Source organism: Phallusia mammillata, chromosome 3 (genome assembly GCF_965637545.1).
Source record: "Phallusia mammillata chromosome 3, kaPhaMamm4.hap1.1, whole genome shotgun sequence".
In the NCBI taxonomy this organism is placed as follows: Eukaryota; Metazoa; Chordata; class Ascidiacea; order Phlebobranchia; family Ascidiidae; genus Phallusia; species Phallusia mammillata.
This window is the reverse complement of record NC_137254.1, coordinates 827,603-848,965: the sequence shown is the minus strand read 5'-3', so window position 1 is coordinate 848,965 and position 21,363 is coordinate 827,603. Positions and strand designations below refer to the sequence as shown.

At 36.4% G+C, this 21,363-nt stretch overlaps 2 protein-coding genes and 2 long non-coding RNA genes across 6 annotated transcripts; 3 read left to right on the top strand and 1 right to left on the bottom strand.

The window, feature by feature from the left end:
• The first annotated feature begins 63 nt into the window (after nucleotides 1-63).
• Nucleotides 64-4,342, top strand: LOC145218841 (large ribosomal subunit protein uL14). The gene is made up of 5 exons (XM_080086246.1): nucleotides 64-138; nucleotides 331-414; nucleotides 2,359-2,487; nucleotides 2,742-2,855; nucleotides 4,236-4,342. Exons 1-5 carry the CDS (start codon nucleotides 126-128, stop codon nucleotides 4,316-4,318), a joined length of 423 nt encoding a protein of 140 aa, XP_079942372.1. The 5' UTR covers nucleotides 64-125; the 3' UTR covers nucleotides 4,319-4,342.
• Nucleotides 4,343-9,182: 4,840 nt separating this feature from the next.
• LOC145220612 (uncharacterized) lies at nucleotides 9,183-13,571 on the top strand. The gene is made up of 2 exons (XM_080087808.1): nucleotides 9,183-9,312; nucleotides 9,448-13,571. Exons 1-2 carry the CDS (start codon nucleotides 9,219-9,221, stop codon nucleotides 13,425-13,427), a joined length of 4,074 nt encoding a protein of 1,357 aa, XP_079943934.1. The 5' UTR covers nucleotides 9,183-9,218; the 3' UTR covers nucleotides 13,428-13,571.
• On the bottom strand, nucleotides 11,115-16,697 carry LOC145220615 (uncharacterized). 3 transcript variants are annotated; one of them, XR_013858240.1, is made up of 8 exons: nucleotides 16,554-16,697; nucleotides 16,347-16,404; nucleotides 16,137-16,263; nucleotides 15,649-15,771; nucleotides 15,390-15,464; nucleotides 15,185-15,242; nucleotides 14,567-14,693; nucleotides 11,115-11,176 (listed from the first exon to the last, which is right to left on the bottom strand). It is a non-coding gene; the product is annotated as an uncharacterized LOC145220615 (long non-coding RNA). The 3 variants fall into 3 exon arrangements; XR_013858238.1 differs by lacking the exons at nucleotides 11,115-11,176; nucleotides 16,137-16,263 and having other exon boundaries at nucleotides 11,878-14,693; XR_013858239.1 differs by lacking the exons at nucleotides 11,115-11,176; nucleotides 16,137-16,263 and having other exon boundaries at nucleotides 13,615-14,693; nucleotides 15,649-15,768.
• Nucleotides 16,698-20,226: 3,529 nt separating this feature from the next.
• LOC145220616 (uncharacterized) lies at nucleotides 20,227-21,108 on the top strand. Its single transcript, XR_013858241.1, has 3 exons — nucleotides 20,227-20,376; nucleotides 20,438-20,531; nucleotides 20,953-21,108. It is a non-coding gene; the product is annotated as an uncharacterized LOC145220616 (long non-coding RNA).
• The last annotated feature ends 255 nt before the right edge of the window (nucleotides 21,109-21,363 follow it).

Genomic DNA, 21,363 nt, shown 5'->3' with positions numbered 1-21,363 from the left:
TAAACAAAAATCTGCCACGCAGGCTGAAAAACCCCGCCTAATAAAATATTTTATTGTTATAGCGCCACCGAAATGTGCGTGGTGAAACAAAATTATGCGCATTTGGTTCTTTTCCAACAAGAATCATGTCGAAGAGAGGTCGGTTAAAAAGAGTTTAAATCTGCCTAAATCCTTTTCTAAACTTTAATACAAATGTACTAAATTGAGCCTGTTCACCAGCAAGTGTTTTGTGTCTGTTTAGACAAGTTTTTTATGACTTGTTTTCTGTTTTAAGCCCAGAATAGTGATGCAGTTTTTCGCAATAATTTTAAGTATTTTGTTGTTGTTTAGGACGTGGAGGCGCGTCTGGAGGTAAATTCCGTATCACCCTCAGTTTACCGGTTGGCGCCGTAGTCAACTGTGCAGATAATACAGGTTTGTATAGTATTAAATACCAAATTAGCTTGTTTAAAATGTTTCCTGTTTTTATCTGGTCTGGTTTGAACTAATGTTTGAAGAATCGTGATGTAAAAACAGGACAATTAAATTCGTTGATTTAGTTACACCTTTGCATTTTATTACCAGATAAAAACAAAACTTTTATGTTTATTGTTTTTTTAATAACCTGGCATAAAGATGCACCAAGCGCAAGCGATATTAAGATACACCAAGCGTTATAAATGTGCACCAAGTGATATTAAGGTGCACCAAGCGATATAAATGTGCACCAAGTGATATTAAGATACACCAAGCGTTATAAATGTGCACCAAGTGATGTTAAGGTGCACCAAGCGATATAAATGTGCACCAAGTGATATAAAGGTGCACCAAGCGATATAAATGTGCACCAAGCGATATAAATGTGCACCAAGCGATATAAAGGTGCCAGATTGGAAAGAATGGCCTGCGCGGAGGATTTAAAATATTTTTGATTTTCCCTTGTAATCCGCGCAAATTTAGGCTTTTGACGTGTAATCCGCGCAAAAAAATGTTGTCCGTGCAACTTACCACAGCTTCTATAGGTAACTTCAATAAACTTTCTGTAAAATATTATATTTACGTTGCACAATGAAGTTATATGTCGTCACAAACCTTATTTCGCGAATATTCCACGTAAATCAGTCAAGCGCATCGTAACTTACCGATCGTCACGCTTGCAATAACATTTTTGATACGCTAACGTAGTCGTTTAAAGGACATTTATCAGTATTTTTAGGACGTAGTTATGACATTAAAGTGACCGCCGGCTATTCAAGTTACATAAAATAATGTTTTTCTGACAAATAATCAAAAGCAGTTCGGCAATCCTAAATTACTTCAAAAGAAAGAAATGTAACAGCCAAAAAATGTTTGAATCGTTATGAAAATTTTTACAGTTTAGCAAAGCAGCTGCGTGCGCAATAGAGCAAAATTGAAGATTCGTAGTGTTTATTTGTTGTTCTTTTTGTTAGATAGTGTTGCAGGCGTTACATGCAAAATGCCTGTCAATCAAAAATCTCTCAATGCGTGCAGAAAAATGTAATTCCGCGCAAAAATCCGCGCAATTATTTTGGCGAAAAAAATATCCTCCGCGCAAAAACAAAACTTTCCAATCTGGTAAAGGTGCACCAAGCGATAAGCACTGAGCGGTCCTGTATGTTTTAGATACACCGTATTTGTAAAGTGTCAAGTGTATGATCTTTATTACAAATAAATTAATTATTAAAATATTTAAAACAGTGCTTGTATGCGCGTTATAATAGTTAAACTTAGAGATTCAATTCTCAACCTGATTTTGTAGTATTTTCCTTTTTATTTTACTACTTTTACAAATTTATAAAATTATAATAAAAAAAATCTGCAAAACCTTTTAAAGTTTGGATTGAATCTTTCTGGTATTTGTCCTTTGGAAGTCTGTAAATATTTTTATCCTATTTCCACCATAACCAATCACACGAACTATTGGTTTTGCTTACATAGGGCGTCATATGGTGTGTAATAGGACAAAGATAATACAAATAAGCAATAACAAGGCAATCCACCTTTTCTAGTTAGTAAATGAATTTATTATTGATATACACAATAACCAGGGTTGGTTGTTGGTTTTTACAAATACTTACCTAAAATGGCACTTAAATGAATTACGGCAAGCAAGAATTAAAGCACTTAAACAACTAAAAACAAGTTTTATGTACAAAAGAAAAACATGACAATGATGATAATCTATATTACCATCTTTCGGGGCAGAAAACAATTTGTTGATGTTCAAATTATCTGAGTCATGTTACTGTTTATTACTGACATACTTTCACGGTTGAATGCCCAAAGCTGGCTTATAACCCAGCTACAAATGTATGAATTGGACTTACAATAGGTTTTATAATAATGTGCTTGTTTTAGGTGCAAAAAATCTGTACATTATTGCTGTCAAAGGCATTCGTGGTCGTTTAAATCGTCTACCGGCTGCGTGCGTTGGTGATGTCGTACTTGCAACTGTGAAAAAGGGTAAACCGGAACTAAGGAAAAAAGGTGAAACTAACTATTTTGTTTTTTTGTGTAACTTGGGTTCAATACAAAAATTGTTGGTTCAAATGAGTTCGTCAATCTTTTTATAAGTTTACCACTACATTGTCTTACTATATATACCATAAATTCTAATACTTCGGTCAAAATAATTTCTGGATAAGGTTAAAAAATTTATTGGTGTTTCTGAAAGTTATTTGCAAATACACAAATGTTTTAGGATATCCAGGTTTTAATACAGTACTTTTTTTGTCTAACAGTTCACCCTGCAGTTATTATACGCCAATCGAAGCCGATACATCGGAAAAATGGGCAGTTTGTATATTTCGAGGACAATGCTGGGGTGATAGTTAATGTCAAGGGCGAAATGAAAGGTAAAGCATTGAATATGTATTTTATTAAGTTTAACGCACCATGTTTAGCCCAGTAAAACCTGTTGAAATGAAATGTACTGATTTTAATTCACTAGGTTTTACTGAATTGAAATCTTAAACTTACCCAAAACCATTAATATTTTGCGATGGTTATTTTAATGCATACATTTTGAAAAATTTAAGGTTGCCAACTGTAAAGTTACATCTAAATTTTACAGCATTTGACAATATGTTTTGGGCAGGAGTGGGGAACCTTTTTGTATGTAAAGGCCACCAAACAGTTTATCGACACTCGTTAGGCCGCATAGACTATTTCCCAGGCCATTGACAGTGCTGTTTAACCTTTTGACTTGCAGAATGGTCGTTTTGTTATTCCCTCGTAGTGTTGTAGGACTTACTGTCGAAGCTAAATAAAATTCCTGACTGCATTTTCACCTTCACTACAACATTATGGATTTATTTATACTAGAAACTCGCTTGTTTACAAATATCAATGATCTAAGAACACCTTGTGACATCACAGACGAGTTTAAGACATTCGATTATGCGCAAACAATTGTTCTTTTGCAACTCAATTAAGATTGTAGAACCTTGGCCTTTCGGTAGTCCTACGGAAATCGCTGCATGTAGCACTATGGGACTATTGGCTCTAGTTTTTCTGCGCCTGTTGCAGTCAGTAGTCCCAACATCCTAAAAATGTATTTTGACTTGGAAGGCCGCACTTTGTGCCCCAATAGGCCGCATGTGGCCTTTAGGCCGCAGGTTCCCCACCCCTGGTTTTGGGGATTCATGATGCAGTTAGATAGTACTGTAAAGATTTATGTTACACAGTAATATGACAGCAACTTCTTGGGGCGTGAGCAAAATTTGGTGCCATATGCTAAAGTAAACAATTTGCCACAAACAAAATTGTTCTAGCTATGATGATTCATTTTACCATCTTTCGGGACTGAATACCCTGATGCCAAGACTTGAATCTGAACAGAACCTAACTATCCAAAGCATGCTCTATTCCTATCATAAGTTTGTGCACTTTGGCACAAAATCCATATATTCCAAATTTCACATATGGTAGATATGTTTTATGCAACATCAATTTGTTTGACACAATAGTTGCTACAGTGATAAGTTTATTGTGTTTGCAATTTACAAGACCCATGACTTTGGTGATTGTGGTTTTATTTGCTCTCGTTAGCAAAAGAAATATACTTTATACCTTCAGAGCAGGGATCCTTGTTGTTGTAACTTTGTTAAATAAACCAGTTTTTTTTCTGTTTTTTGAAAATATGTAACAATGACAGTGTGATGAAGTGACAATGTAAATAAATTTGACTTGACTCTTGCCACTTGATATTAAAAACATACTTTTTGCATCCTCAGGTTCTGCTATCACTGGTCCTGTGGCAAAAGAATGTGCCGACTGTTGGCCGAGGATCGCTTCAAATGCCAGTTCGATTGCGTAAAACATGAGAAAAAATCCTGCAAAATATTTGTTGTGCTTTAAACCGTCTCTAAGTGCTTTGAAATGTTCGCAAAGTTGTTGGTTCGAAAACCACACTGGCCGATTTAAGTTTGTTAATTGCTAAACGTGGTTGTATGGGGTTTGCAGCAAATCTACCAGCTTTCATGCAGTTACTTTGTGCAACAACCCTTTTGAATTACGTAGGGTAACCTAAATTGGTGTAATACTGGAAAAAGCGCTATGGTTGACTACACAAAGTGGGTTTGGGAAAACGTATATTGAGTATACAAAGTCGTGAAGGAGTTAATACAACCAGCGGGGGGCGATAGAGACACTCAAAAATAGGAAATCACTTTAGTAGTTCTACCGAAATTAACCAACTGTTCTCTTTTCATAACTGACGATCGCCTACCGAGCGTTTTTCTGCGTATCAAGCAGCTCAAACCTGCGAAAAAAAACAGTTAGTGTTATCGCTGTGTACAGGTTCCTAAACAGTTTACATTACTTAATCGTAGTCTTTCCAAAACACAAGCCACGTTGTCTGCAAAATAATTTGTATTTTTTTTGGTAGAACTAATAAAGTAAGAACTCACAACGTGGCTACTGTTGTATAGAGACAAGATTGGTTAATTTATGATGTTTTGATAAATTAATTTGGTTGGTTGTGAAACTGATTTTATTTATTTAACGATTTTATTTATCTAAAGTTTCGCATTTTAAAAAAGTTCGGGCCAAAACACAAACTTCGCCAAAACTCCATTTTCTACCGGAAATTTCACAACTTGCGTGCATTGCTAATTTACAATGCAGTATTAACTCAGTGGACTGTGCGTAAAACCAAACGCGCCTTGATAAAATCATCACAATTTTGCGGGCGCGCCGAGTGGGCGATTTGTTACATACCACAGCTCGACCATTTAGATAAATGTTCAGCTCTCAAAGGAATTTAAGCGCCGTAATTCTTAGGGTGGCAGTTTTGTTTTGCTTGCATCTAACGTGTTACTGGTGTCGTTTTGCAAGCGCAGGAAATAACCCTTCATTAAGCTCATATGGGAAGCCTTGTCACGCATGATGGAATGTAATGACTCGTTGCTAGAAATGATAGTGATGTCACAACGCCTGTTGACGCAGATCTGCTATCTATAATGTTTGCGTTTTGAATTTGATTCCTTTCAGTCATGTAGTTTTATTCCGCATTTCGTTGTTCCAATTTACACATTTCTGATGAAACTAAGTTATATCTTTTGTAATAACGCACCACGCACAATGCATTGATAATAATTTGGAGCAACCACTGAATCGCTCTTCATGCCGCATTTTCCAATGCTTGCTTAAAGGTGTTCTTATGCCCGCGAAAGGATGATGCTTATAAAGGTCACGTGATCATAACAAAATACCTAATTGGTCGCTTGTGTATTTTTCCATGCTTACCTAAGAAAGTTTTCTAATGAGTCCGAAAGGACGAGGCTTGCGCTTGTAGCAAATTACCCAGAGAGTGGTATACTGTGTATTTTCCATGCTTACGTAAGACCAGTGTTCTAACGCTTGGCCATTTTGCAATCGTCGTCTTTAACAAAAAACTAACCGGCGGGTTGCTTTGCTATTTGCCCCTAACTTAAATAAAAACGGTGCCTAAAAACATTTGAACGTATGCATGCTTTTTGTTTGATCAAAACAAGCCATAGCGCTTGTTACGTGCGCGAATTTGCACAGATAAAGCGGGTTTTCTTACGAGCATCGTTAAGTAAACCACATAGCTTTCTACACAAAGTTCTAAGTCGGGCCGGGTTCGGGTGTGGGTTTCGTCAAAAAAACGGGCTTGATTCGGGCTGGACTTTACACTCTGTGTCAGTATTTTTTCGAATAAATTTAAGTGGCCAGTTGCTGGACCTGACCTAATGTCAAACAGCCCTAAAACGCCTTGTTTCAGACTATTTGTCTAATGTGTTTGTTGTCTATGTCTTTCCTAAGGCTTCAATGTATAGGCATGTCAATCAAACTTTCTGGCCTAAACGGGCTTTCAAATAAGATTTGGGTTCGGGCCGCGTTTCTGGCATCCATTTCAGGCACGTTTAAAACTCTGTTTCTACATGCACGACTTTGCAAGCTTAAAGCGGGTTTCCTAACGAGTTTCGTACAGTCAACCATAACGATTGTTACATGCACGACTTTGCAAGTTGAAAGTTTATGCACAAGCTTTTTATATCTCCGAAACTTACAATACTACATGCTAGTTTAAATTCAAAGCGCTAATTTACAAAATATAAAGAACCAATTTGTTGTTTTGCAGTTAGTATATACGTACAGTGTAACGCAAATTGGCGTTCGTCATCTGATTTCAGAAAACAAGCCGGATGACACCGGTGTGTAAGATCGAAAGATAGAAGGCAGTGCTACATATCACCTGTCGTTTCCGTTTCAGTGCCTATAAATATTCTGCGAAATTGCGGTTTATTCAGATTGCAAGTGGGTTTAGTTAAGTTCGCAGTGTAAAGTAGCTCGGGAGATTTTTAGTCTAACAGAATTGTGTCTAGATTTATTTATATCAGATTTTTAAACAGGTTTCGTCTTGTGTTTTTTCGCTTGATATATTTAATTCATCGCAACATTAAGTGGACAAAATCAGCCATAATGAGACGTTTCAGTCCAGGGGTGGGCAATTAATTTCAGTAAGGGGACAGATAAGAAAACATACTTGTGTTGGATGGCCGAACCAGTAGGGAAAAACAAACGGTAGGGGAAAAAAATTTGTATGTCGCTGCTTACAACAGAGTTGTAAGTCGGACCGGTTTCGGGCTTAGGTTTTTTCCAAAAAATCCGGCGTTATTCAGGCCTGACTTTACACTTTGTGTCAGTATTTTTTTTCAAATAAATTTAACTAGCTAAATAACCAGTTGCTGGATCTGACCTAATGTCAAAAAGCTTTAAAACGCCTTGTTCGGGACCTATTGTATATTGTGTTTGTTGTCTTGGTCTTTTCTACGGCTTCAAGTATTGGCCTGCCAATCAAACTTTCGGGCCTAAACGGGCTTCTCAAAAACGATTCGGGTTCGTGCCGGGTTTCGGGCTTGTACTTTCAGGCCCGTTTACAACTCTGGACCGAACCAATAATAACTTGAATTTAATTCTGCTCAGTATTGATTTTTTTGTATTGTAAATACCATTGGATTATATATTTTAATTAGTGACTACAGCTTTTCAGAAGAATAAGAATAGTCTGTAATGCCATGGTTTCTGGTATGCCATGGTTTTTGTGTTCTAAATTTGGGGTGCGTGCCAGGGTTTTTTGAGTTCTTACTTCGGTGCGTGTCATGGGTAATGTTTTCTAACTTAGGGTTATGCCACGGTTTTCATGTCCTGACTTTGATGCGTGCCACTGTTTTTGTGTTTTGACTTTGGGATGCGTGCCATGGGTAACATGTTTTGACTTTGGGGTGCGTGCCAGGGTTTTTTGAGTTCTTACTTCGGTGCGTGTCATGGGTAATGTTTTCTGACTTAGGGTTATGCCACGATTTTCGTGTTCTAACTTTGGTAAGTTTTGCGTGTGTCACGAGTTTTGTGTTTTGCATTTCTGGGCCACTGTACGAAGGCCACGCAATACTAAATCAATTGAAACATAATGGTACAGAGTATTACATGTACTGGTTTGCTCTACGTGGCTGTGTTAATTATTAGATTTTTGACACAGTTGTCGCCGAATTTTTTATTGCATCAGTATGTATGTCTAGATTTAAAACAAATATTTTCGCGGAATACACTTTGCAAGAAATGTTTGATTGTGGACGAATTTATTCGAGAAGTCCAATTTCTGTTTTTCTTCAATAATTTTGGTGCGCCAGATTGTGTGAGCTTTACCATGCAATAATGGAGTTTCAAAGACACAATGATTTAAGGATTTTAGGTTAGGGTTAGTTTCGAGATTAGTATTAAATTAGTTTGCAAGGAGTTGGTCTAAAGGGCAGAGAACTTGGTTGGAAATTGAACAGTTTAAGACGGGGTTGCACAACCTGTTCGCTACGACGGCCACATCGCAGATTCTTATTCAACCAACGGCAACCAATTACCTGCCTGTTTTTGTTTCAAAATCACTGATGCAAAAAATAATATATATATATACCATCTAATGGCGCCCAAAATGCCCCTAACTTGATGCACAGATTTAACTGCACAGTGTGAAGATCAGTTCTTAACTGTTTATGACGTCATAATCTATACGCTTGTGGTAACTGTTTTTTAGCATTGTTTGCACACAATAAGCATACAAACAGTCTGATGTATATGGCTACTAAACTGGTAATACTCTTTCCAGTACCACAACTCTGTTTAGAGCAGTTTGATAATCAAAATACTTGGCAAATGAGTTTTATTTACGTCACGGCGGCCAGTGAATATATTTTAATACACATGTTCACGGCCGCACAAACTCGTCATTGCGGCCGCAAGTTGTGCACCCCTGGGCTAATTTTGTAATTTTGTCCGGCATTAATTCAATTTTATTTTGGGAGATCAAATGCAGGTGGTTTCTGTTTAATTTGTTCCGACATAAAAGGATTTATCTGCTTCTTCGTTTTCGCAAAAATCTTTTGATTCTAACTCTGATTTTAGCTCATGCTTTTCCCCTACCAAGATTAAAGCGCAAAACAAAATAAATAAGAACCGGGTATTTTTTCTGAGAGTTGTAAATTAGTTCATCGGTTAGATGTAGTGTTGAAGTGGTTTTAAGTTCACGGTAACAGGGATCGGATTTAGTTTGAAAAGTGTTCTGTTTGTTTTCACACAACTACAAGTAACAACACTTAACTTGGTACAAAAGAATCAACTATTACATGAGTACGAGTTTTGTTTTGTACAGAAACAAACTAAACTCTTATATTAACAGTTGTTCTCTAGAAATCATAAACATGCTGTGGTTATTATTTCTATTTTTTTTCGTCGGATCCGCGGAAGGTGAATGTCCGGGTGAGAATCTCAGTCTCGCTCCTCGACCTTATATAAGTAAGCTTACCCGGTTATAAATTTATTTAATAATTATTATAATAACCGGCACATCGTTGTATCAAATTAAACTTTTCTTCAACTTTGGCTAAATTTTATTTTTCTGTAAAACTTAATTTTGCAACTTTTTCACAGAACCTGAAAATCTCTCGGTGTGCGAGAAACCGTACCGCGGTCCCAACTGCACCTGCCCTTCTTCAATGTTCGAATGTGCTTGTCACAAGTTTGGTCGGTGTGGGGACAAACCAGGATGTATTGAGATGAGGTGGGCAAATGACGGGGGGAACGGCTGTGGTGATTGGAGCGACGAGTTTGGTGAGGTTTGTCGTAAAGGCGAGTTTAAGTGTGACTGCTTCAACACAACTTGTAAAGGTTATGTTGGGTGTGTGGGGGAGAGGTGGCGATGTAATGGAGAGATAGATTGTTTGGATGGCAGTGATGAGGTTAATTGCACTTGTCCAGCTCATAAGTTTGAATGCCCATGTTACAAAACAAAGAACTGCACAACTGGATATGGTTGCATCAACAAATACTGGCAATGTGATGGATATAATCACTGTGGAGATTGGAGTGATGAAGTTAATTGCACTTGTCCAGCTCATAAGTTTGAATGCCCTTGTTACAAAACAAACAACTGCACAACTGGATATGGTTGCATCTACAAAGACTGGCAATGTGATGGAAAAAATAGCTGTGGAGATTGGAGTGATGAAGTTAATTGCACTTGTCCAGCTCATAAGTTTGAATGTGATTGTTACAAAACAAACAACTGCACAACTGGATATGGTTGCATTGACAAAAACGATCAATGTAATGGATATAATAACTGTGGAGATTGGAGTGATGAAGTTAATTGCACTTGTCCAGCTCATAAGTTTGAATGCCCTTGTTACAAAACAAAGAACTGCACAACTGGATATGGTTGCATCAACAAATACTGGCAATGTGATGGATATAATCACTGTGGAGATTGGAGTGATGAAGTTAATTGCACTTGTCCAGCTCATAAGTTTGAATGCCCTTGTTACAAAACAAAGAACTGCACAACTGGATATGGTTGCATCAACAAATACTGGCAATGTGATGGATATAATAGCTGTGGAGATTGGAGTGATGAAGTTAATTGCACTTGTCCAGCTCATAAGTTTGAATGCCCTTGTTACAAAACAAACAACTGCACAACTGGATATGGTTGCATCTACAAAGACTGGCAATGTGATGGAAAAAATAGCTGTGGAGATTGGAGTGATGAAGTTAATTGCACTTGTCCAGCTCATAAGTTTGAATGTGATTGTTACAAAACAAACAACTGCACAACTGTATTTGGTGGTTGCATCTACAAAGACTGGCAATGTGATGGAATTAATGACTGTGGAGATTGGAGTGATGAAGTTAATTGCACTTGTCCAGCTCATAAGTTTCAATGTGCATGTGTTGGCACGAAACAATGCGACATCAGTATAGGGGGAAGTTGTATTGAGCGATCTTTATTATGTGATGGAAATCGTGACTGTTTTGATGGTAGTGATGAGACACATTACACATGTAACTGCTCTGGAGTTTACGCAAGATGTCCGTGTGATCCTGGTAACAAACATTGTCCATCTACTGGCAGATGCATACCTTTTGACTGGATTGGTGACACATTTAAGGATTGCTATGATGGAAGTGACGAACTTTGTTCAGTTTCCAACTTCACATGTCAATCTTGCACAATGTTTGCCACAACTTGTAAGAGTGAACAACTTGCCAGGTATCTTGTACATTCCCCAGTTCCAGCAGGGTGCAACACAGTAATCCAACCATCTTGTACTGATGACATCAACAGTTGTAAAAGCAAGAATGTGATTTGCGTCTCCTCAATCTGCAAAAAAACTGAAAAAAATTGTCATAATTTTGCCTTTTGTAATAATAAAAAATTCATAGCTGGAAGTCATTTTTGTGACTCAGTTAGTAGTTGTAGTGACAACAGTGATGAAATAAAATCTGGTTTTGGGTTTAAATGCTCTGGATCATCGAGACAAGGTGTTTGTGTTTTGCCTCAACCTAACGTTTACGATTCAGTGGCTCAATGTTCTGATAAATCTGATCTTTGTTTTGTCAACAGAGAGTTCAAATGTTTTCAGTGCTTGGATAAAAAGTTGATTATATCATCCAAGCAAGTTTGTGATGGTATAGTGGATTGCTTTGATATGTCAGATGAGTGTTTGTGTTTTAATCACAGTTTGTGTAATGATATAAGGGGTGGTTGTCCATCAAATCAGATGCATTGCCAAAATAAATCTGTATGTTCAGTTCAAAGTGGAAAGTTGTGCAACTCAAGCGTGCAATGTGTTGATCAAATAAACACAAAATACTGTTCATCTGCAAATAATTTGGAACAAACTCAGTGTTTACCAGAAAACTTTAAAGGCCTCGAAATTGACGAAATATTTAAGTGTGCGAGAAATGACAACCATTGGTTGAGGAGTAAATTTCAGTATTGGCTAGGTAGGGGAATTGAAGCCAGAGTTTTGTTGGACTTAATATGTGATGGAAAAGTTGGGGACAAGCTGAAGTTATATGGTGAAGTGAATTGTCCAAATATGTTTTCTTGTTTTTCAAAACGAAAGTTTAACATAAAAAACACACAGGTGTGCGACGGAAAAGTCGATTGTGACGACGGCTCAGATGAATTTCCTGAACTTTGCAACAAAACCCAGTTTTATTGTAAAGGCAAAGATTTAATTTCTATTGACAGAAAAACTGTTTGTGACGGAATTATCGATTGCCATAATGAATCTGATGAAAGCAGATGTTGTTGCGAAAAGGAACGATTTTATTGCACAAACAAACAACCTTTGTCAGTTGAATGGAAACTGGTGCAGAATGGAATTCGCGATTGTTCGGATGGAAGTGATGAATGTGTGAACTTGGCTGGGGACGCGTTTGCAGATGTCAATGAAATGATTGCCAATCCAATATACCGAGCAATTTTCTGGATAACAGCAGTGTTAGCCTTGGGAGGAAATTCGTTTGTGTTTATTGCAACTGCTCGCAGCTTATGGAATGTAGACAGAAACAAAAATGTTTTAATTAACACAAGTATTTTTCTTCTAAACCTATGTTGCTCAGATTACCTCATGGGAATATATCTGCTTGTTGTTATAGTGCAAGCCACACAATTTTCTGGCTTGTATTGTTTATTTGATAAGGAATGGAGATCAAGTAGTTTGTGTTCGGGACTCGGGGCACTTGCTGTGGTTTCTTCTGAAGCATCGGCCATGACTATGACAGCAATGACCACTTATCGCCTTGTATCAGCCTTTAAACCATTTACAATTCAAAGTGTAGGTGTTCTTAGAGTTTTACTTGCTGAATTGTTTTGCTGGATTTTTGCTGTAGTTTTGGCGACTGTTCCTTTACTAAAAGTCACTTCGGAATATTTTACAACTGATGTTTGGTTTCCAAACAACATTTTCGGAAATGATTTTGTTTCCAGGGAAAACATGTCACTTCTTGCACAAAGAATTACTGGTATGGAACCAGAAAGTTGGACTGATGTGAAACAAACCATCAAGGAAACATTTCCTCGCAACCCAATCAAAGGAGAGTTTGGATATTATGGAGAAACAACCGTCTGTGTGCCACGTTTGTTTGCCACAACCAGTGAATTTGCTTGGGAATATTCAACTTTCCTCATCACAATCAACTTCCTTATGTTCATCTACATGGTGGTTGCATATGTTCTCATCTACAAACAGAGTAACCGCATGAAAGGATCTAGAAGCAACGATATTAGCTCCAAGATGCAGAAGAGAATCTCGAGATTAATTTTGACCGACTTCTGTTGCTGGATTCCAATTTGTGTTATGGGATATTTGAGTGTTGGAGGGATCAAGATGCCACCAGATGCTTATGTGTTGAGTGCTTGTCTATTTCTACCAATCAACAGTGCTCTTAATCCCTTGCTTTACTCTAAAGCAATAGAAGATCAACTTGTTAGGGCAAAGAAATGGCTGATGGAGAAATTGTCCGTTTTACGTGCAGCTACAAATCGCTCAACTGATTTAGCTGTTGGATACAATGCTCATGCAGATGAAGAAGGCGACAGAGTGATTGAGTTTAGAGAATGAAACAACCATAAACTTAAACAATAGTAAATATCCCACAAATATTTGTTGCAGTTTTTGAATTGTTAAATCTTATTATACTCGATCTGGTTTCCGTCATGTGTATATGGTTATGTAAATATGTCAATTTATTATGTGAAAATTTGACTTATAATGTCTGAGTATTTTTGTATGCATTATTATTTTGGCAAGAGCTAAGTTAAGAAAGTTACAAACATAGTAAAAGGGCACTTCAGGTGTTTAGCATGATTTTTAAATGTAGAAAGAACGATTGTTACATTTAAAACAGCATAGAAACTAATTTTGCCTTTTGTTGAAAAAATAACAACTTTGTAATTAAGAACAAGCTTTACAACAATACGCACACAAATATCCAGGTTTAGTAACAGTTGAAAGAGTCTGTATAAATCGATATGAGTACAATAGGACACAAGCATCAGTGAAAGATAGCAAGCAAAGCTACATAATAGCACTTAAACAATCACCGAATTGAAATCAGCTGCGCAACTTTTGGGTTTAATTAAGATCATCTATCGAAAATCAAGGCTGTTACATTGGTCACTAAGAAGATGCCTGGAATTTGAACCACTAACCTCACTATGAATAGGGATAGCAATAAACCAGGGGCGTGTAACTGCTTATTGCAATGGGCCACAATTTACATGCATAATGATGCTGAGGGCCAATTTGATACATTTTGATAAAATTCATTTATTGTAGTGGTTTCCAACCTGCGGTTTGCCCCTCTCAAGGGTCCCTGGTTTGTTTTCAAGGGTCCACGAGGGCAAAATTTTAAACCAGAGAACTTTGCCTAAATTTTACCTAGTAATGCAATGTCAAAAATGCTAAACAACATCTTCCTATGATTTAACAGTGAAAAGTATAAAACAATGGACTACTTGACGCAATCAGCGTGGGCTACACAAATAGCTCTCGCGGACCGTATGTTGCATGACCCTGCACTTAACTAACCAAATATACAGAAAAACATCTATTGCAAAATACTAAGTTATGACCCTCTTGGTTTACAGTGCTTGTGTAAAAGCAATATAGGGTAAAAGCTCCTGTTGTAATATTTTAGTCTCTTTACTGTTGGAAAATAAGATTCATAAACACATAAATGGTTTAAATTTTAAATGCACCTGTGTTTAATTTAGACAATGCGCTGTAGATATTTCCACTAATGAGATCTTTATACTTGTTGTAAAATTTTTCAGTCCTGTTTGTTGTTATGTTGTAAAAATATTCCGTTTGTTCAAATGCTGATTTCTACAAACGAGAAAATTCATTTCATTAGATTACTGTGAAACAAACAGCAAGAGAATTTCAAATTTTCATAAAAAAGCTGCTAGTCCTAAACATTATTTAACAAAACAGCTTTTTGAATTGAGGTAATAAGTTCAATTAAAGATTAGTTGAATTGATTTACTACAAAAGTCAAAACTTGTTTCTAAGAAATCCAATCCATTAAACAATATAGGGACTAAATGCAATTATGTTTTTTGTTTTACTACACAACAAAACAAGTGGTAACAAAATAACTCTGAGGCTTCCTGCTTGATGACTGACTGGTTATAACGTCATTCTGTTTTGTTGCATAGCGCATACAGATGCATAAACAGTATTAGTACTATTTGTACGTTCCAGTTGTTTGTAGTGAAAACTTGACAAAGTGAATTTGCCAATGACCAGAATTTTCTCCCCAACAAAAGAGCAGTAGATTATCGACAGCAGCCAATGTTTGTATATTTTAAACTCACCTGATTGTGGTGATGTTGTGCTGAACATTGTGAAGTAGAGTGACTGTCAGTCATTTACCTGTGTACATGTCACAGCTAACTGGTTATTTAATGTATGCATTAAAACATTTTATTGTGTGGGTCTAACAGGGTAACCCCTGGGGTCTAGAGGGTAAACTAAACCAATAACATAACACCGATGAAATAAAGTATATAATAAACATACCTTGTGAGAAAATCATCTACTAGTTGTGAAAGTTTTCATCCAAATCCATCAACATTTTATGGAAAATCGAACAAGCTGCAGGAAATACAAATGAATTGAATAAATGTTAGACCAGTTTAGTAAATTACTCAAAAGTTTAGATTGAACTTAATAAAATGTTCAGTTTTAGGGATGCACACCACCCAAATTAAGCTAAGTTTAATAACCATTTTTAACCAAATAAGTTCCACCAATTAAATTCACTACCATTGGCACAAACCCATAATTCCGCAATGTTATTCGTTGTCCTGATGCGTTAATTGGTTTAGGCTTTGGACAGCTTGTGTGGAGAAAAACTTGATTATTTTCGTCACATTCATAATCCTTCCATTTATCTAATCTTCTGTACAAAGCAGATTTTCTTCAGTTTCAGTAAAATATTCATTGTTCACACAAAAATTGTCAGTTATTAAGTGGACATGAAAACGATTATTTTACTACTTTTACTTTTAAGTTTTGTTACAATCAACAAATCAAATACCATTTTGCTTGAGGCTGACAAAAATTACTTGGTACTTGTTTGTTCAGCAAAGTTTGCTGCAGTAATAATGAACATCCTTATGTAAGCAAGGACAACAATGGTTTTAACCACAATATATAGCCTATGTGTTTAGTTCCATAAAACTTGAGATATTGCTTCAAACCAGCGAAACTTAGACACAGAATAAACAAGTGGTAACAAAACAGCACTGAGGGTTGATGACTTACTTGTTATGCACAACACATCCAGGTTCCTACTGAGTATTAAACAGATACATACAATTTCTGTTCATTGCAAATGTAGGTGTAGTTCTGTGCTTCACAATTGATAGTAAAACTTGGCAAAGTGGAGTTGCTAATAACCAAAAATTTTTTGCACGGCAAAAGAGCAGTAGACAGTAGACGACAACTGCTGCTATTTGTAGATTTTAAACTCACCTGATTGTGGTGATGTTGTGCTGAACATTTTGATGTAGAGTGACAGCCAGCCTTCTACCTGTGTACATTTCACCTCAAACTGTTCATTCAATACATGCATTGAAGCATTTTGTAGCGTGAGGTTAACGGGGTGGATCCAAGAATCTAGGGGGTAAACTATACAAATGATATACCAATGTATAAATAAAAAAAGATGTAAAAACATACCTTGTGTGAAAATCATCTGCTAGGAACGTTTTAATCCAAATCAATCAACATTTTATGGAAAATTGAACAAGCTGCAGGAAGAAAACAAAATAAATTGAAATATTTTAGACCAGTTTAGATAATTACAAGAGTTTAGATAGAACTTAATAAAATGTTCAGTTTTAGGGATACACACTTCAAGTTAAGTTTAATATATTCAACCGTTCACTACCATCGGCATAAACTCATAATTCCGCAATGCCATTCGTTTTCCTTAAACATTTTCTTCACTTTCATAAATTCTTCTATAAATCAAATCTTCTGTGCAAAGCAGATTTCTCTCAGTTCCAGTAAAATAAGCATTGTTCACAGAAAAAATGTAAACTATTAATTTGGAATAAAAAATAATCATTTTATCACAAATTCTTAAACATAAAAATGTCTAACTTAAATTGAAAGTTAAAGTACTTTTTAAAAATCGTCTTGTTATAACCAAAATAAAGTATGATATTAATGCTTAAAGTTGGTTTCATAACAAATTCAGCTTAAAAACCTCCAAAATATCACAAAAGCTGAGAAATTAGTTGTGATAAAGCCGTAAAAGATTAACTGCGTTTCGAAATATGTAAGTTCAACGTTGACCTTTAGTAACCTCTTGGGTGTTATAACCAGGTAACAACGACAAGTTAACGAACTTTTTAACGAAGCTTAGGCGAAAAACAGATCATCGTTTGACGAGTTTATACCGCGCGCAAGTAAAACCACATGATGTGACCTACTGACCTTATACTGGACCTGTAAACATACGGACTTTTACTTAAATTAAATTTTACTTAAATTACTGTTTTTACGATTTGAATTTGGCGCTGTCGACCTTACAAGCACAAACAAACAAACAAACGATGTAAGTGGTCAAACTGCTTGACAAGTTCATTACGAAGACCTCTGCATGAAAGCTGTCAATCAAATCAAAGGACGGGCCATGAGATACATGTACCGACTGAACGGTGGAGGTTGGTGGTTCAAATCCAACGCACCATGTCCCATTAGAGCAGTGGTTCTCAAACTTTTTCATTATTTTTTCAAAACAGCCCCTTTCGAAGGTTGCGGTCCTTTAGCTTGAACGTGTATTGCAGAAAAAAAAAACATTCCGATTGTGCACAAACATTTGCATTTTTGTTAGTTGTCATGTAATAAGGGCTATTGTTTAGCAATGGAGACTGTCGACTCTCAGTTCTAATTTGATTTAAACTGATTCAGTGGCACAAACTGACGCCAAATAAAATTATAGAAATACTTCAACCTTTTCACGGTCCCCCAAAATTGCCTCACGGACCCTAACCGACCGCGGACCCCAGTTTGAGAACCGCTGCATTAGGGTCTGATGGGGTTTATTAATATAAAAGTTCAAAATTGAAATTGGCAATTACGAATGGCAATCAAATGGAGCCCATCTATATGTGACTAATGTTCTAAAGGTGTCAGAAAAAATATCTCGCACACGCAATGCAGCATATCTTCTTCAGACCAGAGACATAGAACAGTGTAAAGAAATAGATGCGAGTGCTTATGTAGAAAATATGTAGTAGTGGCGTTGAATCTCTTCTTCTCAGCTAATTCTCAATTTTAAGGCCCGTTTTACTGTGCGTATAACGCACGCTCAAGTTTGCGTAAATTTGTTTATTTTGTGTCCGGTTGCGCTTGACTGATGTCGGGCGCTCATGTTTAGTAGAAATGAGCGAGCGATCGCCTACCGAGCGTTTTCTGCGTATTAAGCAGCTTGAACCTGCGCAAAACGGTTTGTGTTATCGCTGTGTACGGGTTTCTGATTTGAAAAACTTGGTTCGAATATAAAAAGGCGACAATAAATTTATGTGGTGATTTTAGGTCATCGACAGTTGTAGAAACCAAAATTGACATCGAGCATGTTATTTTGCAAACCTGAGGTAGGCTACCCACTGAAAATTACGTTGCATTGGATTATTTTTTATACCGTATATAAATATGGCACGTAACAGTACAAAATACTACACTAGTGCCAAAGAATCGGGAAACGGATAAACAAACCTCGCGGTTGAAAATACGCCAATGTAAGAATAATATACATAAATAGGACACGTGAATATTTAGACTGTTTCATAAAAATCAGGTACAAAGTGTAAATCATTATTTTTAAACCAACAGAAAAATAGATTTCGCCTTAAATAAACAGGCATTGCAGTTTCAGTAAAAGCAAACATGTAGTAGCCTAAATAAGCTGTTGCTGCCAGGCATAGTATCAAGTCTATAGAGCTCTTCTGGCAAAAGTATTTTTATTCCGACGTTTCGACGTCCTATACAGGTCGTCTTTATCAGGGTAAATAACATTGAATGCGACTAGAACAGTGCACGATAAATAAAGGAAAAAAGAATGAAACGCAAGCACGCGCGATATCGAATGATTGGGCCTCTAATCTTTGAGCAGGTGCCTGTAGCACGCTGAAAGCATCACGTCTGTTTTGATGTTCATTGTGTTGCCCCGTTGGTGAATATTCCATGACTCAAGAAATAGTCTTTTCCTGTAGTCAGGCTCCCGGGCCACAACAGACGCCGCATTGAAATCAATACGGTGGCCTTGTGATACTGCGTGATGTAGTAGCCTAGCCTAGACTGTCCAAATAAAGTGGTAAAAAGTAAAATAGGTTAAAAAAATTATATCAATACAAAATAAACACCTGCAAAATACAGAGGCAAAACACCCAAACGCGAGAGAAGTCAATACATAAACACGCAGCAGTCGGATCTTAAGACTACGTTTAAAACTTACATGTGACAGAATGGTGGAATTTCGTTGGAGAAGCAAGCGGCACGAAGGGCAACGCGACTGGGTGTGACAACATGGGTAAATTACAGCCGGTTGAATATTGGAGGTATGTAAACAACGACCATCAAAAACGAAACCTGCCTAACATCGTGGAAGGGTACATAACCGCGATAAATAAAAATATATAGGGTAAGACATAACATAACCGCGATAAATAAAATATATAGGTCTTAAGTCGCTGTAGTGACCGATCACTTGCTAGATCTAATTATGTCTACTCCGTTTGTACACGATTACGTCCGTTGACTCCTGATAATCGAAATGGACTAAATTATATGATTATGTGTTGGATATCGTTCGAAACAACATCTATCTCTACAACTATAAACCACAAACAGTCAACATAATGTGACAACATATGGTATACAATTTTGAGGAATTAAATGCTGGAGGTATTGATTGGTTTACTTGTAATTACTGGTTTGTACGAATAAAAATCTCAATCCAACATCTATATTACATCGAGCCTTATTTCAATTTGTTGGGAAAAATATATTCCTAGCTTTTTTACGCAAGCATATGCTGGGCAAAATTTATGGGTAGAGCTACTAACACGATAACGAGGATCTACCCCCCAAAAGGACTTAATTTCCGGTAGGTGGCGCAATAGAGCATTCCGCGCCAAAAAGGCGTTTGCGCCATTTAATTAAGTTTTGCGCCACGTTTGCAACCAATTAAGTGGCGTTTAATTAAATTAAGCTGAATTTAATTTAGTGTAGCTTAGTTTAGTGAAATTAAGCGTTAAGTGAAAGTAAGCTAAGCTGTAGTAAAATTAAGCTAAATTTAAAACAATTAATTTTCGCAAGCAAACATGGTGGAGGACTCAAGTGCACAAGATATGACTCCATGCAATGCTAAAGAAGCCACGTAGGTTGTTTTGTTAATAAATTGAGAACAAAAGGATAGTTATTTTTTTGCAGAGATGAAAATGCAAGAACCTTGCATGAATTTGATTTTGCAACATCAAACCAAATTCAAAAGGTTGGTAATTGCGTGAAAATTCCGAATTTGGTTTGTCTTAAAGTATATTTTTTGGCTGCAGTGGTTTCAATGTAAAGAAAATGCAGAAAAATCATTTCTGCAATTCCAAACTGTGACGGATTTAAAGCTGCATTTGCATAAATCAAAGACATATGGTGGGTCTACATTTTAACCTTAGTTTAAAGAAATTTATTCATCTGCATATATGTAACATTTTAATAACATATTTGTATATGTACACATATATTTAAACACATAAACTTACAGACATTAAAAAAAGCAAAGTGTGTTGGAACAATGACACTCCATACATTACTGTTCAAAGTAATTGCTGGAAATCATTTCAGCAAAATGAGGAGATGGTTTTCCAGCATGCGTACACGATAACAATGTTTGAAGTTACTATGTTTCCAACCTTTAAGGTATCAAAGTTGAAAGTTTAATTATTTTAAAAATGTAATTTATTTTGAAAAGAGATAAGGTTTATTAACAACCTGTCCTTTATACATGTTCTTTGTGTTGTGATAAACAAATATTTCAGATACTTGGTCACACAATTTTCTGCTTTATATGTAGAACAAGTCACAGTTTAGACGGTGGGTAGTAGGCAAACACATCAAAGAAGCACTTTCAACTGGAAAGCAGCTGTCTCAACAAACAGCATTTTATATAAACTTTTTAAAAATTCCCATTGACATGGTTTGTATAGAACTAAATGTACTAAGTTTTCCTTTTGTGAACCTATAGTTGTTATAGAAGAAACGTGTCCTTCTTACATTATATATTTTTCAGCTCCCCCAAAGTCATTTTATTATATTTGTAACAGTTAACGGAGACATTGCCTACAGAAAAAATATGCAAGCAACCCAACCAAGTAGATGAAACAAATTTGAAGGTATGGTTTGTCCTATACTTTTTTATGTGGTTTAATAAACTATTATTCTAATACATTTCAGTGGTTTTCTACGTTTAAACAAGCCGAAAGGG

What these genes read in the sequence shown, in the direction of transcription:
- LOC145220612 (XM_080087808.1), top strand. Translation starts at nt 9,219, where the DNA reads ATGCTGTGGTTATTATTTCTATTTTTTTTCGTCGGATCCGCGGAAGGT. An exon ending in CGCTCCTCGACCTTATATAA is followed by an intron (nt 9,313 to 9,447) that starts GTAAGCTTACCC and finishes ACTTTTTCACAG; the next exon opens with AACCTGAAAATCTCTCGGTG.
- LOC145218841 (XM_080086246.1), top strand. An exon ending in ACCGGAACTAAGGAAAAAAG is followed by an intron (nt 2,488 to 2,741) that starts GTGAAACTAACT and finishes TTTGTCTAACAG; the next exon opens with TTCACCCTGCAGTTATTATA. An exon ending in TGTCAAGGGCGAAATGAAAG is followed by an intron (nt 2,856 to 4,235) that starts GTAAAGCATTGA and finishes TTGCATCCTCAG; the next exon opens with GTTCTGCTATCACTGGTCCT.